Source organism: Amphiprion ocellaris, chromosome 6 (genome assembly GCF_022539595.1).
Source record: "Amphiprion ocellaris isolate individual 3 ecotype Okinawa chromosome 6, ASM2253959v1, whole genome shotgun sequence".
NCBI classification, from domain to species: domain Eukaryota; kingdom Metazoa; phylum Chordata; class Actinopteri; family Pomacentridae; genus Amphiprion; species Amphiprion ocellaris.
In genome coordinates, this window is record NC_072771.1 from 28,514,459 (window position 1) to 28,532,372 (window position 17,914).

The 17,914-nt window shown below is 38.7% G+C and overlaps 1 protein-coding gene and 1 long non-coding RNA gene across 2 annotated transcripts in view; one reads left to right on the plus strand and one right to left on the minus strand.

Annotated features, from left to right (window-relative positions):
- The window catches only part of LOC118470688 (uncharacterized), an 11,174-nt gene extending 9,236 nt beyond the window's left edge, over positions 1–1,938 (minus strand). The window contains exons 1-2 of the long non-coding RNA XR_008601896.1: positions 1,890–1,938; positions 1–104 (exon numbers count right to left, since the gene is read on the minus strand). The exon at positions 1–104 is cut by the window's left edge and continues 17 nt beyond it. This is a non-coding gene — a long non-coding RNA (uncharacterized LOC118470688). The remainder of the gene's footprint in view (positions 105–1,889) is intronic.
- A 347-nt stretch (positions 1,939–2,285) lies between these two features.
- Positions 2,286–17,859, plus strand: smarcad1a (SWI/SNF-related, matrix-associated actin-dependent regulator of chromatin, subfamily a, containing DEAD/H box 1 a). The gene is made up of 23 exons (XM_023275770.3): positions 2,286–2,726; positions 3,539–3,677; positions 3,768–3,897; positions 4,152–4,221; positions 4,601–4,695; positions 5,109–5,210; positions 6,056–6,134; positions 6,258–6,946; positions 7,702–7,898; positions 8,644–8,734; positions 9,223–9,322; positions 10,601–10,660; positions 11,207–11,282; positions 11,440–11,575; positions 11,733–11,864; positions 12,260–12,355; positions 13,083–13,200; positions 13,307–13,422; positions 13,777–13,965; positions 14,072–14,190; positions 15,129–15,311; positions 15,561–15,670; positions 16,630–17,859. The coding sequence occupies exons 1-23, from the start codon at positions 2,621–2,623 to the stop codon at positions 16,689–16,691; spliced, it is 3,195 nt and encodes a 1,064-aa protein (XP_023131538.2). The 5' UTR covers positions 2,286–2,620; the 3' UTR covers positions 16,692–17,859.
- The last annotated feature ends 55 nt before the right edge of the window (positions 17,860–17,914 follow it).

Sequence of the window (17,914 nt, forward strand, 5' to 3'; positions counted from 1 at the left end):
GGTCGGGGCGACAGTAAGGCGGCAGGATGGCGCTGTACTGGCTGCTGAGGTGTTCTGATGAGCGGACCCACCCCAATCATATATTCACTGTACCAGTGCAAAATCTGCAGGTAAAGACACATTATACGGTTAAGTGTGTACATATTTTTAAAAAGTGGATTTGGAAAACATTAGAGTCTCATGCGATGAAAGTGATACATGAAACCAAATTCTGTTTTCAGCATGGCACGAATCGGACAAACAAGATTAAATAAAAGCAGCTTCCAAAGCACAATTGATAAATATATTTTGTTTCTTCTTTTTTTGTATCTTGTGATGTTTGAAGCAGTCAAGATGTGTGAGAATCTAAATTTGTACATATGTGAGGTGGGGAAGGAGTGGTGGTATCTGTCATTGACTTTGACCATCAAGACAAGATCTGCAATGTCTGTAGCGGCTACTGAGCAAAGTGATATGACTTTGGTACAATTCTATGTCACAGTATATTATTAATTTTAGCATATTGTATTCTACGATTATATCTGTTCATGAATACACACAACTTTACTCAAACTAGACACTTCTGAATGTCGGTGTTTTTAAAAAATAAACTGTTATTGTTGCAGTAAACTTTAAATAGACTTTGACCAGCTCTGATTATATCTTCCAAGTTAAGAAGTTTTGGCTGCATATGTCTTGTCTTAATTCTAATCAGTGTCTCTGAGGCTCAAACAAATCGTAATCTGTTTTCTTCCATCCTACTGGACCCTAATCTAATCCACTCTTTTAAGCTTATTATAAGTCTTTATCATTCTGTCAGTTAACAGGGCTTTACCTTATGATGAGGTAGAGTCTCAGCGCAGGATTTCTCTGTAAGGGCGAGTTATCAATTGAATAGTACAGGACTTCCTTGTATACCTGTTTAGAATGATGAGTACAACTGCATTGTTCTCTCAAGTTTGTCCTCAACAAGACCAAACATAACGCACCCACACAGAGTTGGAAAAAGTTGCAGAGGAGTAGTTCAACACTCTTGCAGGTGAATATTATCACAACGCTATATCCCATCTCAGAAAATGTGTACTTGCTGCCCCCTTTTGATCGGTGAGTGTATGACAGTCTTTCACTGAGAAAACTGTGGCGTTTCTCATGAGAGTGTGGCATCTAGTGGACAGTATACAGAAACAGGTGGACATTTTAATGTAGCTTAGAATGTTAAGAATTTCTTGAATTTAAAAATGTTCCACTTTAATTTTCCATTTAATTTAATCATATTAGATATTCTGACTTGTCAAACGCACATGAAACTTAATACCAGTGATAGTGGCTTCATTCTACTTTAGTGCAGTATTACTATTATGATTCATTATGACACTTAAATGAAGTGGAGTAAACAGTTGCCATGACACTAAATAAATCTGAATACAAAAAGTGCCTTAAATGGTCATAAAAAATTAAATCAGTGTTAAAATATAATGGCACTGCAAGTATCCAAGTTCTGTTTACTTCTGTCTCCCAAGACAAACTCGGGCCCTCCCAGGATGATATTTTCGTAAATCCTTGAATCGATGTTGTTGTCGCTGAGGTGCACTGCAGCAAATTGCACCCTATTTATCCCATAATTTACCCAGCATGCATAATCTCGCTGGGAGTGCGCATTTAAAAAGGCACAATGTATTGAATTAGAATGTATTAATATAGTTCCATTTCATGCAAACAGCACACACCAGCGATGTAAAAATGGCATTACACATCATAACCGCTAATTACCCTTTTGCATTCCACCACAGACACAATGGACGTGTCTACATTCTACAGTCATTTGGACGCCACTAATTCAGCATTTTACACTTCAGAGAAACACTTCACTTTTCATAAAAGGATGTGGACTCACAGTTAATGATCCTTACATTCAAATAATGTGGTTACATCACGGGACGCCACAACAAGCAGTCGGTGGCTTTTAATGAGTCTCTTACGTCACCAAATTACTGTTTCATAAGAGATGTTGAGACGACTGCCAAGATAATTCACCTCCTATTCTCGTTCCGATAGTGGAATTACACCGTTTATCGTACTGTAACACCAGGAACCTTGTTTATATCTGGGGAAATAATATCACAAAACTTCATGTACGTGGATTAGACTATGTTCAATTCACTACTGGGGTTCGTCGTGGAAGTAAGGACGCCAAAAGAACAGAAAGTTTTTGCTGGTGGAACAGTTTGAGCAGCGTGCGGCCGTGAATTATCTTGACTTCCTGCTGAAGTCCCGCCCACTTTTCTCTCTGACCAATCAGCGGTGCCGGCACTGCATCCGACAGGGCCGCGGAGTTCGCGGGAAACCGGCTGCAGACGGGCTTTAACAAATTAGACTCGGAATTTGACTGCTGTCTTTGTTACGAAACCTTTTTATCATCGATCCGACCGTTCTCGACTAATACGGTTAAGAACGGAGCGTTGACACGGCTTAAAACCGCTGCCCCGGCCCCGATGCTAACACCTGACGCTAGCTAGCTAGCAGGGTTGTCACATTGGCTAACGGGAACATTGTGCTTCATGTGACTGCACAGAGAAAATACCGCTGAGTAGGAAGAGACAAAGGGCTGCCTCTGTCACTCAAGAAAAAAAGACGAGGTAACATGAGTTTGTTCAATTTAGACCGGTTTCGTTTCGAGAAGAAGGTACCTAATAAAGAGGAGGAGAACGGGTCTGAAAGTCCAGAGTCTGAAAAGGAGAACAAGCCAGGTAACAAGTCTCTGCATGTTTCAGCTAGCTTACACTGCTGATAGACAGATGTGTCTGGCACCGTTAGCTGTAACATTAGTAAAGGAACATCGTTATTGTTCACATTCTGTTTTTTCCTGCTACTCGGAAAGATTATTCTTCAGCGTACATTATTATCGTTATTGTATGGAGAATATGGTCCTGCAATAGGAACTCGCATATTGCAAGTGTAGCACAGAAGACAATCTGTCAGAATTAATAATGTGAAGTTTGTTTGGGTTTTTTTTTTTAAGCCGTGGGAATTTTGACATAATTTCAGTCTGTTCTTCTTTACAGATTAAATTGCACTAACTATTATGATAAGATCATATATGTCAGTATGTATCTGAATTTCAGTAAGCAAACTTGCCAGCCGACCAATTTCTGGTCTGGGTCCCTTACATATCAACAATCTTTAACTTGCGCTTGTCTGTACAGTATGTTAGATAATTTCCCAATATACTGGTGAAGTATTTTAATTACACTGATCCTATTGTTACAGTACTTCCGTGTGTGATTGGTGTTCTCAGGTATCTCACATACAATATTAGCAGTGGCATTACAATAACAGGATCGCTATTCTTGAAATCTGTACAGTCTTTACACCACAATTGAGGCTTAATCTTACCGTAGAGCCAACCAGCAGATTATTGGTATGTGCCAAGTAGCTGGTATTTGGCATATGAACAAGACAAGACACAGTTTATGAAATGACTCCCCTTGATTCTGTCTCTTGCTGTATTTTACTGAAGGCATGCATCTGCCATCATGCTTTGGTCTTGATTTATTTTCAGCTAAGATGAAACCTGTCAAAGCCTCATCAAAGTCCCATGCCCGAGGAGTGGTTTTTGAGGAAGTCCTTACTATTGATTTAGAGGAAGATGAGGTCCTTTCTGAACCAAAGACCAAAATATCATCACCCAGGAAATCCAAGTATGTGCTCATTAAAATGAGTTTGATTTACTTGTTTCACATTAATGCAGGTTCACACTGTTTAAATGCCTTTTTGATTGTCTGCTGAAGGAATCCTGTTGGGAAGTCGTCCAAAAATGTGGTATCGGATCATACGGATGATGACGAAAATGAAATGGAAGACAAAGTGAGCAGGCTACTGGAGATGTTTCCTCAGTTGGCCAGAGCGGAGGTACTGGAGGTGAGTCTACATAGAACAGAGGTTTTGTAGCTTTACAGCACAGAACACAAACAAAACCATTGTGCTAAATTTCTATATCAGTGCGCTACATCATCAAACATCTTGATTGACTTCACTGACTGTACAGTTGGCTGAATGTTTTATGGTGGTCAGATATTTAATTTATATGTCAGGCAGCTATAATGTGGATACTCTTTGTTGAATTGCCCTCTTTGAGGTACCATTTTGCCTATTTTGTTTATTTTTTTTTTCAGGTCATTGAGAGCACAGGCACATTGGATGGAGCTGTAGCTGTCTGCCTTTTAAGATTTGGTGATAAAGAAGGTTAGTATTTGTTTCACTTTTTTCAATACATGTTGACTGTTAATGTTTTCCTGTGAGACACGAAGAAGGTGTAGTTTATAGTTAGAGAAAAATCATCAGCTTTCCACAAAAACCTTGTAAGTCCAGTTTTAAAGAGGAAAAAATGTTCATTTGCTTCTTTGTGTTGATTCAGCAATGTTTGCCTTAAAAGTGTCGTAAAGCAAGGCCAAAACCTAATTTGAGAACTTATTGCTGAACCTGGTGTACAAATTTAGAGGTGTAATGTAAGGAACTTGGAAATATGGGAAAATGCCACACAGTATTAACAATGAAATGTCCACATGACACCTTTTTTTGCTGCTGGCTTCTTTTGAGAGCACTGTCCGTTTTGTCCTCTCAGCCCCGAATCAAGGCAGGAAGAGAAAGCACGATGGATCCAGCAGTTCTCAGGACAGTGGTGAGAGTCAACTGAGCAAGAAGAGGAGACCGTCAGTGGTAAGATTACTACCTTCATGGTTTAAAATGGCATAAGATGTACTCATTATTCAGATTAAATTCATTTGAAGTGTTTATAGTTTTATTTAGCAGTATTTTAATAAGCTGCAGATTTTACACCCAAGATACTTTTGCTTAGAAGCAGTACTGTTGGTTCATAATAATTATTTTTATGTCATAAAAGTTCCTTGACAACTATTGCAGCTATTGATGAATAAAACCACAAATTTACGTTTGTATTTGTAAATGAACACTGTTGCACATCAGACAAATTATGTCTGTTTTTGCCTTCTCTTCTTTGAAAATCAAAATCTTCTGATTTATGTGACTTGAAGTGGTCAGGCTTTTATCCTGTTTTGTGTTTCAACCAGTATGTGAGCCATGTTAAGTACGTAACTGTTTTTTACTTCAAGGTGTGTGATGAAGGAGAAAATGAAGGGAGTGAGCCCAGCTGGGAGAGGCAGGAAGCCATGGTCAGAAGACTGCAAAAGAAGTTTCCTGACCAGGACAAGGAGGTAAGACACACCCAAGGTCTACCTCATTTGGAACATTTGTATCTGGGTTCATTTGAGTCCAGTCTGATTCTGTATTTACTCAGAAACATGGTAGTTAAGGACTGTGTGTAGATGAGTGCGCCTATGAGTTTTTAACGTATAGTGTGGTGGGTTCTTACTGCTTTGACAGCCCATTCTGTAGAACATAATGGTTTGCCTGCAATATGCTTTCATTCTATATTCTATATTGTTTTCACACTATAGGGGGTAACTGGAAGCTGTGATTTGTTTGTATTTCTTTAATCCAGTCACAGTCATTGTGGGAAAGGCTAAGCAAAGTATTCAGCTTTGATGTTCATACAGAATACTGACAGAATTGTTTTGGTGGAACATTTGCAGCAGGGGAGATGAGCGCTGTGATTAGAATGGATAATCCAACGGGGATGCCTCACTGCGTGATCCAAATCCTTTGTAAAACTTTTAATTTTCAGTGTGGTAAGTTCCTAGCCCAAAGGTTGTTGTTGTTTCCTGTAACAAAGAAAACAGTAATGCACAGAAAGCAGAAGGGAAGGATTAAAATTGGTGACCAGTGGCGGGTTTATACACACATCCTACATCCAGTTAGTCAGACTAGTCGTCTGTAGATCCTGACATTATAGTCTTAACTGTGAGTCACTAAATTATTCAGCGAATAAACGAGTATAAGTTTTTAAGTTCAGCATTTTCCGAATATCTGCCTTGTTATTTGAGTTCAACATTATGAAGCAAAAGCCAATTACAGGTTCATTGGATGTGTGCAGGCCGATCTGGAGATAGTGGATCTTGTGTTTTAGATGTGATACTAGTCTGCTCTCTGTTTGGTGTAGGAGCTGCGGATGGTGCTGCAGGAACACGACTGGAATGTTGAAGATGCACTGCAGGTTCTACAGATGTTCTCAGACCCAGGTGCAAACACAGCAGCTGCCATCTGAGTCTGGCCATCTTTAACTTACGCCAAGTATATGTGAACTTTAAAGTTATTCGTGTAAGTGATTCTAATATAAGCTGTTGTTTTTTTTCCTGTTTCAGATAATACCAGTTTCAGCTCACCTGAGTCGAATGAAAAGGAAGTCAGCAAATCAAAGAGCAATGACAAGTCAAGCAGGAACCACGGAGAGTTAAAGCACCACCAAAATCACCAAAATAGTAAAAAGAAGATAAATCATAAGGACTCTGAAAACCACAATGATATCAGTGAAACAGAAGAGGACAGTACAGATGATTCAGATGCCACAAAGGACAGTGAAGACGAGTCTGACTTGGAAGACGGCAAAAACAACAGTCGCATTTCCACTCTGCCTTCATGGATTACAAAAAATGCTGATTCGGTGACTTCATCCTCACCTGTCACAAAGACAACTACTTCTTCCTCCCTGAAGCCGTCCTCTTCTTCCGCTGTGGCCCAAACGCTGTCCAGATTTGCCAGTGGGACAAGCATAGCCAAGAAGGAGGCAGTGGAGAGGAAAAGGAAGGCGCGTGCCTCAGATCAACGTGTCAGTTCTGAGGAGGAAAGTGACGGTGAGGACACCGTAAACAGCGAATTTGAGGACTCGGATGAAGAGATGGACTCTGGAGGTGGAATGACAGAATTGAAGAAGGAGATACTCAAGTTCTTCCAGAATGCGTCAATAGATGAGCTGTCATTGATTTCCGGGTGCTCTGTTAAAAAGGCCCAGAAGATAGTGGAGCTGAGACCCTTTGATAAGTGGCAAAGCCTGGTGAGAGAACCTTTTTGTATATTGATTTGTTGAAGCATGAAGCAAGAATCCTAAGACAGACATCATGCTGGTGATTCATTTGTGTCAAATAGAAGAGTTTGCACAAGTTTTCTGTGGGAGTAATTGTCCAAACAAAGAGCTGTAGTCACTCAAAGTCTACATAACATCTGGAAAACAGGACTTTGTGACCTATTAAATTTTGTTCACACCGTATCCACTTATTGAGCAGACAATGCTGAAGTTCTCTGTGTAGAGACAAGACATTCCATACATCTGTTGAAAGCAGAACTTTTCCCCTCCTGACATATCTCACCTTCTGCTGTCTTTTAGCAGATTTTCAGCAGTTTCTTTCTCCAAACATCTGTCTGTCATCAGAGAGTAAATATTAATTGTAGCGGTGCAGAATACTTCAGTTAGGATGTAATTTTGCAATGATAGGTCAGTGAAATGTTTCATGCCTTTGTATAAACCAAACAGTGCAAGGTTTTTAACACCTTTTGATATATGTGTTTGGTTTTATGCTGTGTTCCTTGAGGTGATTTTGAAACCCCATAGAAGATGTTTTATGTGCAAAACCTGTTAAGGCACGACGGTCTGTTTTCTAGAATAATGGCACCAGTAAAGATGAACTCCTGAACTGAATCAGCCCATCTGAGGATTAATCAGAATTCATATGAATAGGTTGTGTAGTAAAGGTCTAGTCTATATATTTGCTGTATCATGTGGTTTATAGCTTTATGTTCTTTCTTCTTTAGACTGAAGTGTTTCATAAGGACAATGGACTTTCAGAAGACCTGCTGCTGGGCTGCAGAGTCGTCCTCAAAGAGCGGAAGGTTGTCTTGGACCTCATGTCTAAATGTGAGACCATTTCATCAAAAATGGTCAAAGAGGTGACTGAGGTGATGGCGAAGGGCACCGGGGCCATGAAACAACCCAGTGTACTGAACAGCCAGTGAGTAACATTCACACATGCACATACTGTCAATACTGAAGATTTCATATAAAGAAATCTTCCTCAGCAGGATCTTTGGGTTAAGTAGTAGCTGATGTTGGAGGACAACATGTCATCACGATCAAAGACATGTAGATAAATGAATGTAGACGCACTGAAATAAGCACAAAATGAGAGAAAAAGTCTCTGGTAATTGTTAGTTGTATTGAATGTTTTTGCTTTATTTCACTGTGCAAAATGATGTTTGGCCAGAGTCTGAAGTGGCTGCTTTCAAATTGTTTTGCTAAAAATGAAAAGTTTCTTTAAGCACATCTAAAAACACATTAGTCAAGGCAAAGCATTTCTAGATGTGTTTATTTACCTTTTTGCAATTTTAGCACCTTTATAGTGATTGTGGAGCATTTTCCAGCATCTTTGCATCTTTGTACGAATCAAGCAATAGGCTCATGAAAGATAGGAGCTTTCTCAGCCTAGAATACAAGCGTGTTAAGCTTGAGAAGAAATGTCAATCCAAATGTTATCCCATCTGGGTGCAAGTTTCATCCTTCAAGGCAGCCTCAAGCGTTTGCAGAAAGTGCTTGGAAACTTTTTTTAACACAAAGTTCCTCTACGTGATTTATAACAATAATTTAACCTATTTATTCTCATAAATAATGTATTAGGACTTAGCAGACATTTCCAGTGTTTGTTTTGATAAAATTGAGAGATCCGATTCTTGTTCTAAGTTGTATTTGTTGTCTTTCAGATTCCAGCTGAAACCCTACCAGCTGATTGGTCTAAAATGGCTGCTGCTTCTGCATAAACACAAACTGAGTGGGATCCTTGCTGATGAAATGGTGAGGCAACCAGCCTGGCACTCAATGCACTGCCAAAATTTGTGATGCGTTACTCATACACCCAAAGTCAGAAACAAATAAAATACTCCGACTATTGATGTATAACTCAAACGGTACGGCAGACTCCGACAGCTTTCATAAGTGGCCATTTGAGTGTTACTCTGCCAGTATCAAAGTGTGTTTTGTGTGAATATGTGGCCTTTCTACAGGTGGATAAACAGACAGAAAATAGGGGGCAAAGATTCAGAGTATAAGCAGCAGAGAGTGAAATTAGTTGTTTTAGCCCCAAGGTGATGAGAGAAGTGAGAACTTTGACTTGTGTAGTTTAGTACAGCTGAAGTGTTGTTGAAGTCTTTCAGCATTTCTACTGTCTATACTGGTAGTGATCTGAAACACAGATGTTCAAATACTGTTTCTGTTCATCCACCTGGGGCTTTCTTTTACACTTGATGTTTATGTTTGATGTATCTCTCCATCTCTCCTTACAGGGTTTGGGGAAAACAATCCAGGCCATAGCATTTCTGGCTCAGCTGTACCAGGATGGAATAGAAGGTCCTCACCTCATCACTGTGCCTTCCTCTACTCTGGGTAATGAGCTCCGCACATTACAGGCTTTGTTACCTGGTTGTCCACCACCTAATCTAACATGCACTTAGATAAGGTTACATAGCAGCACGTGTTGTCTGTTTGCAGTCATATTTACACACATCAGCTTAATCGGCCCAGAGAGACTGCAGTATACCTGTCTGCTTTTGTCTCCTGGAAGACCCATCATGAGCCAGACAAGCATTTGACATCACGACTAAGCATTTCTGCCTTGAAACTGCAGTGTGGCAAACACTGAAAACATGGATTCAGTAACAAATCTAAAGAACCATTCCTGTCACCTAGCAGATTGAGGCTTTCCGTATCATTTTTCTTACAGTTTGAAAAGTATGTTTCAGTTTCTCCACTGCAAGAGTTCACCATTGTGTGGCATAGAGTAGTTTTACAGTTTTTAACCCTTTGATGCACAACATGGGTCAAAAGTGACCCAAATCCAATGGAAAACGGGTATCTCCTGACCCACTCTGCACATCAAAGGGTTAAAAGTGTTTTCCTCTTAAGAGAGCAACATAAAAATTTATGAGTATTAACAGTAAAAATCCATTTCTGCCCTAAAATGGCCTATATGTAACTCTACATAGTGAATATACGAATCAATGACGTCACCGTCTTTCTTCAGCCAATCCTCTGCCGTGTGCTGCAAGTGGAGCTCACGTAGGACTTTATTTAACCCTTTGATGTGCAGAGTGGGTCAGGAGATACCCATTTTCCATTAGATTTGGGTCACTTTTGACCCATGTTGTGCATCAGAGGATTAAATGTATGATTGTAGGGCGCCCCAGTAGTTCAGTTGGTTGAGGAAGGGAACCATGAACCTGGGTAGAAGAGGGACATTTTTGTTTTTCCTTTGTAAAGTTGGCGCTGAAGCTGGAGTGGTCGTTCATTACATTCAAGCCAAATGAGTTTACAGAAAGCTGATTAAACCCATCAGTGAGTTTTAATTCTGGTGTCTGTGGCGACTTTCCTGCACCAATTACGTCAACCAGCAGTGATTAGTTTGCCTTAGCTGAGACTACAGCAAACAGGTGGGAAAACCTATGAAGATGAGTTAGAGAAGTTTTGTGATGCTTCTGGTATAAAATAAACTTGCCATTCAGAGGAAGAATTATAGTCTAAAAATGAAAATGATCAGCACCTATAAACTGTGTTTGTGTAATTACACTCTTTGCCAGTAGGGGGGACAAAAATTCCACACTGCAGGTTTTTTAAAAAATAATTATATTTGAGATTTACGCTGTTTTCATTCTCTCTGCACGACAGATAACTGGGTCAGAGAGCTGAAGCTGTGGTGTCCAGACCTCAAAGTTCTGGTCTATTATGGTAAGCTCATTCATTCATTGTTTTCACATTAAAAAAACATCCTTATACTTATGTGTACCCCACATTTGACCCAGGAGTCCAGTCAGGTCACGTTACTTTTCTTTTTACAGCACATTATAAAACAACAGGAGGTGTTTGCTTTTCAATCAAGGCAGATGAATTAGCAGTGCAAGTTTGCAATAGGAGGAAGCTAGAAGATGGAATGTAAACCAGAAGGGGATGATTACAAAGGCGTATTATAACCTGAGACACCACCCTGTGATTGGTGTTCTTTTGAAGCAGGATGTTTAGCCTTGAAAACATATAATTTATGTTGATTGTTGAAAGTTACATAGTAAATTAACAGTGTGTCACATGTACATATCTGCCATCCTGCTTTCTGTGTGCACGTTCTCCTGTTTTATTATTGTGCATTTGCTTTCTGCTTCAGAATGATTGTACATGGCTTCATTTGACATCTTTTCAGGTATTGTGCTAATGGTCCGTGAATATACAGGACAAAATCTGAAATCAAACAAGAGCTTGTGCCCCTGTTTTTTTATGTAGGATCTATGGAAGACCGCCGCTACCTCAGACACGATATCCTCAATGAAGATGTTGAGTTCAACGTCATTGTGACCACGTAAGCAAACAGACACACTCACCCTGAGTGATGTTTTACTGTTATATTATTAAACATGCTACAGCAAAACTAAACCATTGCTGTTGAGAATGAGTGTCGTAAAGAACCTGGAGCAACTTTTCACTCACATCTTTGCTGTGTTTAATTTGTTTTACAGGTATAACTTGGCCATAGGAAACGATAGCGACCGCAGCCTTTTCCGTAAGCTGCGTCTCAAATATGCTGTGTTCGATGAAGGCCACATGCTGAAGAACATGAACTCTCTGCGCTATCGCCACCTTATGGCTATTAATGTTAGTTGACTTACATATTCAATATATTTCTAACAACGCAATCCCTGCATTGCTGTTGTATTGCCGTGTCTGTCAGCAAATTTCTTTTTATTTTCTATCACTTACATCCAGAGGTTTTTCACACAGCAGTTCAGAATGTCTCTCTGTGTCCCTGCAGGCAGAGCATCGCTTGCTGTTGACAGGAACTCCTTTACAGAACAATCTCTTGGAGCTGATGTCGCTTTTAAACTTCATCATGCCTTCTATGTTCTCCAGCTCCACCACACAGCTCTCCAAAATGTTTTCCATGGTAAGTGTGTGTGTGTGTGTGTGTGTGAGCAATGCCCCTGTAGTTGAAAAGGCAAACTCATTCTCTTAATTTTTATGCTGAATTGTACTTATTCAGATATTCTGGTATAAAAACATGAATTTGAATCACTAAAAATCGACACCAAATACAAAAGCACTATTGGTGCGTCACAGAATAACAGACTTTGAGAAGGCATCTTTAGTCTCTGACCTTAACTTATGCCTAATTGCCCACCAGTCCCTTTAGAGGACTATATTCAGAAAGAGAAAATTGTCTTGGAGATGGAATAAAAGCAAGCTATATAAACATCCCAAAGCAATCGCAGTGTAATTATAGTGCTGTTATTTATTTTGTCTCCCCATCGGACTAAAGTGATTAATGTTACATTATGGCAGAAATCCCATGAGGAGCAGAGCTGTTTTGAGAGGGATCGTATTTCTCAGGCCAAACTCATCATGAAGCCTTTTATCCTCCGAAGAATCAAGAGTGAGGTGAGTGAATGTGAGAAAAGTTATATCTGTTTTTTAAGTGTGTTGCAAAGGAAAATCTTGGATTTGCCTGGGTGTCGATAAAATTTAAATAGTACTGATATGTGTGTTGTTTTTCTTTTATATGTATTCAACATCATTAACACTGTTGTTTTTATATGTTAAGAGAAAAAACTTCACATTATAACATTGCTCCTATGCGTTTGTCTTTTTCTTAAAAACATTTGCCTTCTTTTGTAAAAAAAAACATTGATCGCAGGACATTTTCTTTGATCATACATTCAGCATTCAGTTAGAGATAAAATGACGATAAAGCAAAACCATGTTTGCTTATTAGCAGTATGGTCTTTAGTAGTTTAGCCCCAGGCCTATTTAATACTGGGTTTCATTGCCCTTCTTTAATCTTGCATTAAATTTATTTACTCGGTCTGCCAGTTCAGTGAAACATTCAGCACTTTTAGTTTTAGCGTTAATAGCCTGCAGCTGTTATGTTAAAACGTCAATAGCAATTGAATTCGTTCATTTAGTCACTAGTATAAATTGTGATTCAGTCAAAAATCAGTGTCCTTGGAAACACATGGTGATATTAATTTCTGCAAACTTTGTTACTTATTTCACTAACCTACTGATCACAAGATTTTATTGGGCATTACCGTTTCATTAACATTTGTTCTAATGAAAACAATGATAACAGAGCGTGTATTGTAAATAACGGTGTTTGTTTCCCCAGGTCCTCAAACAACTGCCAGCAAAGGAAGAAAAGGTTGAATTCTGCTCAATGAGTGAGAAACAGCAGGTTCTGTACCAGGCCCTCCTTAAAAAGCTCAAGACTTCCACCAATGGCGAGAGTGAGCCGGATTTTCTGCTCTCTATTTTACATTGCAGCATTATTCTGTGCAAATAACAGGTATTGACGTTTTAATAGTAATTTTCTCCAATGCGTTTTGTCTTCAGAGCGCGAGTTGTGTAATGTGATGATGCAGCTGAGGAAGATGGCCAACCACCCACTGCTTCACAGGCAGTACTACACCACAGAAAAGCTCAAAGCAATGAGCAAACTTATGCTCAAGGTAACTAAAACTTTTTGTTACAAAACTTCCCTCGTTGGCTGATGAGATTTAACGTTCAGATAATTTTGCCACCTTAATGTACCTGGAATGTGGTGAACTACAGCAGATTGAATTGCAGTGTTTTCATACCAGTTGTACTCCACCTCAAAAAGACGCAGATAGTAAAGTATTTTTGGGTTGACACTATATTATGATTGTGTTTGATAAGTGTTTAATTTGAATTATTTAATCTTCCATTGATTTTTCTGGTCTAAGATCATTTGTTTTTCTGTTCCCTCTGTAACATTTTGTGGTGTTTCTCTGCTCTCTCATGTTAAGCGTTTCCTTCTTCTTCTTCTTTTTCTGTCTCTTCAGGAGCCAACACACTTTGATGCAGATGCTGCTTTGATCCAAGAGGACATGGAAGTGATGTCAGACTTTGAGCTGCATCGTCTATGCCAGCAATACTCCTCCATCAGTTCCTACCAACTTGAAAGCAAAATCCTGCTGGACTCTGGAAAATTCCTCCATCTCACAGAGCTGCTGGCCTCACTGAAAAGCCAAGTAAATACAAATGTCACATTTGTAGTGTGTTAAGAAGTACACCTAGTTTTTTTTTTCTTTGTGCACATAAATGATCACATAGCGTAACTTTCCTCTCATCCTACAGGGAGATCGAGTGGTATTATTCAGTCAGTTCACAATGATGTTAGACATTGTGGAAGTGCTGCTGAAACATCTGAAGCATCGTTACGTCAGACTGGATGGATCAACGCCAATAGCCGACAGGTCAGTTTTGTCTCGGATTCAAATTTTAAAGTCGGATCAGTTGCAGCCAAACTTGGAGAAGTCACCTCCGTTGTAAACCACATTTTCCTTATTGCACAACATCCTTTGCAGAAGGAAAATTGCATATATCTATACTGTGATTCTGAAGCTGTAAATATCTTTTTAATGTTAATTTTATTGGTTTCTCTTGGAGACCAGGTTGAGGGAGCTGCAGCAACAATATACAATAAAACACATTAAATAAGGCTACATGCACATTCATTTGTTTTCATTCTAAAACAGCATTTGAAAATATTTCAGAAATCTTCTCTGTCCATATTCATTTGTGAACACATCACATGACTATTCATGAACATCAGGCTTGTGTAAACAAGAAGCAAGATGTTGGTTGCTTAGTTGTGCATCATTTTAGGAAGTAAAAGAACAGCAAAGACCGTATGGAGCTGTTAATGAAAGCATGTAACAGTCTTCTGTTTTTGTTGTTGCTGGAAAAAGAATCATTTGCTTTGGGTTTAGGAATCAGGAAAGGATACATAGCAACTGATAAGAACCAGGCAGGGAGTGAACACAGGCGTCATCGTTTCCAAGGTTTCCGTTTCTGCCAGTCAAGACTAAAACACAACTGCAGAGTTTTCAAACGAACACTGGGTCAGCAGGGGTTCCAAAAGTCTCTTTTTCACGTGTTGCAAAATGGCGTAGCGATGTGGACACCACACGTAAACTGAGCAAAAGTTGTGTTTTCCCACAAAAATGTATTAGTGTGGATGTAGGCTTTGAGCAGACATGTAAAAGATATTGGTTAAACTTCCACTGATACAGTAAGTTTAGCATGTCTTATTTTTGTAGCTGTTGCATTGTCAGATTGAAGAAAATGAAAACTGTTTGTTATTCAGCCTGTACTCACTTGTGTTGGCTGCAATGATTTCTCTGCCCTGCAGGATTGTGTTGATTGATGAGTTCAACACAGACCCTGACATCTTCGTGTTTCTGTTGTCGACGCGTGCTGGTGGCCTCGGCATCAACCTCACCTCGGCTAATGTCGTCATCCTGCATGACATCGACTGCAATCCCTACAATGACAAACAAGCAGAGGACAGATGTCACAGAGTCGGCCAGACCAGGTTAGATTGGATGCGTATGGATTTTGGGATGTATTTTACCTGATGAGGTCTTGTAATTTCCTCCCATGATGTCAGCAATTTGGCAAAAACAATTCTGCTATATGTTACAGATTCTGATGAGATTTAAATCTCAGAATGTTACAGTGGATATTAATTGCAAGTACAGGACCTCCTCGGACAAAATGCTCCTCTTTAAAACAGTGCTTAACATTTAGTGTAGTGACTAATGGACCTCATTGTGTGTGTCAGGACTGTACAGGTGATTAAGCTGATCAGTAAGGACAGCATAGAGGATTGTATCCTGCAACTGGGCCACAAGAAACTAAAACTGGAGCAGGACATGACCACTGCTGAAGAGGGTAAGATGATATGTACACATACATACTATAAAAGCACAATCAGGTGGTTGAATTTGAAAATCCAAAATACACAAAAGAGCTACAAGAGAAAAAGCAGTGCTGATTTCTCTAGGTAGTGCTGCCTATTGAGGCCCCAAATATGGTAACGCATTTTTCCTGGCAGTCTGCTTGTATTTAGAGCACTGTGAATATTTCCCTACTTACTTACAGTCATTCCTGAAATAGACTCTTCCAGACTTAAGCAAATCAATGAGTTCATCAATAAGGGAAGAAATCAAGTAGATCTGCTTGCCTACTACCTTCTGTTCACAAAGGTACATAAGGGTACACTATGCTTTAAGACAAAAGAGGAATTTGTTGCTGATAGTCTCTTAAAAGGTATATCTTAAGGTTTATGTATGTGTATATATATATATATATATATATACACACATATATATACATACATATATATACATATATATATATATGTATATATATATATATATATATATATATATATATATATATATATATATATATATATATATATATATATATATATATATATATATATATATAATTTTAAAAAATTGCTGATCCAACAGTTAACCTCATCAATCTAATTAAATTCCAATTAATCTTCCTGTGTAAATGCATTTTATTGTTTCTTTTTTTTTTTAAATCTGTAATTGTCCTAGTTTAGTTATATCACGGTGACTGCTAACATCAGGTCTGAAAGGACAAGAACAATCAGGTCCCTGTTCTAGGACCATGAATCATGCAGTTAATGTTGTGAGTAAAGAAATATCAGTATAATAGTAAAATTGCCATGTAGAGAGATGATTCACAGTATTAGGCAAGCTAAGCACTTAACCACATGAGTGTGGAATAAAGGATCAGACATAAACAACATCTAGGTGCTACTGCACGCAATAAATCTAAACCTTTACTTTCTAAATTATTTATGTGTTCTTCAGGTGGGGAGGGGACCATACCTGAAGATATGGCATCTTTGCTTAAGGCCTCACTCGGAATGTGATACACAAACAAAGGACACCTGAAACACATTTCTGATGATGTTCCTGTGATTCTGGGCAGACTTGATTATACCAACTGAACACACACTTTACTGTTTGTACTGGAGAACTACTGCAAACCACATACTGCCATGAAAAAATGAAATCTGTTTTGTTGTGTCTCATGGTAGCTGTGCCTAAAACACTATTTTTTTACATGCGCACAGCTCCTCTTCCGACTTTGACTACGAGACCAATATATAATGGCTAAACAAAAATTTTGCCTTCTAAATATTATGCACTCCAAGTGTTATGTGAGGGTTCCTAGCAGTAGAAACTTGAGATGAATTTGACTGTTCAGAACTAGCCTCCAGTAATGCAGCATGTTTAGACACCATCAATCTTGTTTGAAGAAAAGTACCAATAAAGTTGACATGCCATGCAGTCTTATATTATTAACATTCAGATAAAGGTAGTGTATGCTGGTTAGGAAAATAGTGCATACTGCAAATGTTTGATGAATTAATCCAGATTCTACTAAAGTCATTTACCTGAAGAGGGTGGAGCCTGGAAGTGGTGTTTTTGCTTTTATGTACAACCTTTCATTCCAGACTGTGTTTAAAAGAAAAAAAAAACATATTTGTTGATATCCAGCTTTTTCAGCTGCTGTCATCCATTGCAGCACAAAGGATGAATATACTGAAAATGTTGATATTCGCCTCTCAAGGTCAGCCATGGATTTGGACTCTCTGTCACTGTTAGTGTAATATATTGAGTTTCATCCTTGCGTAATATTTTAAGTACATTTTCTGGGGGTTTATTTGTTTGTTGTTAGAAGCAACAATTAGTTTGACCTTTTTTGCCCAACAATACATGGTTGTTTGGGTGTCATTCGTGCATTTAATAGACAAATATTCTGGATTTTTCTAATTTGTAAAACTAGAAAAACTGAGACAAAAATGTAAAATGTCTTAGAAAAAGATGGTGCTTGAATTGGTTTGTTTGCCGTTACTTTAAATCTCTTGAGCCAAGTGACAGAGAAGATGATTTAAGAAAGCAACTGCTGCATTCATGTACTGTATAAGTGGCTAAAGTGTTGTATGTGTACAAGTGTTAGTGTAAAAGCTTTTCTTAATTTGTTTGTATGTTGTTAGGTTCCTGTTTGAACTAAAGAATAAATATTGGAATAAATATTGGTGTGTTGACTACAGAGATTCAGAAGGAAGAGCTGCCAATTAGAAAATGA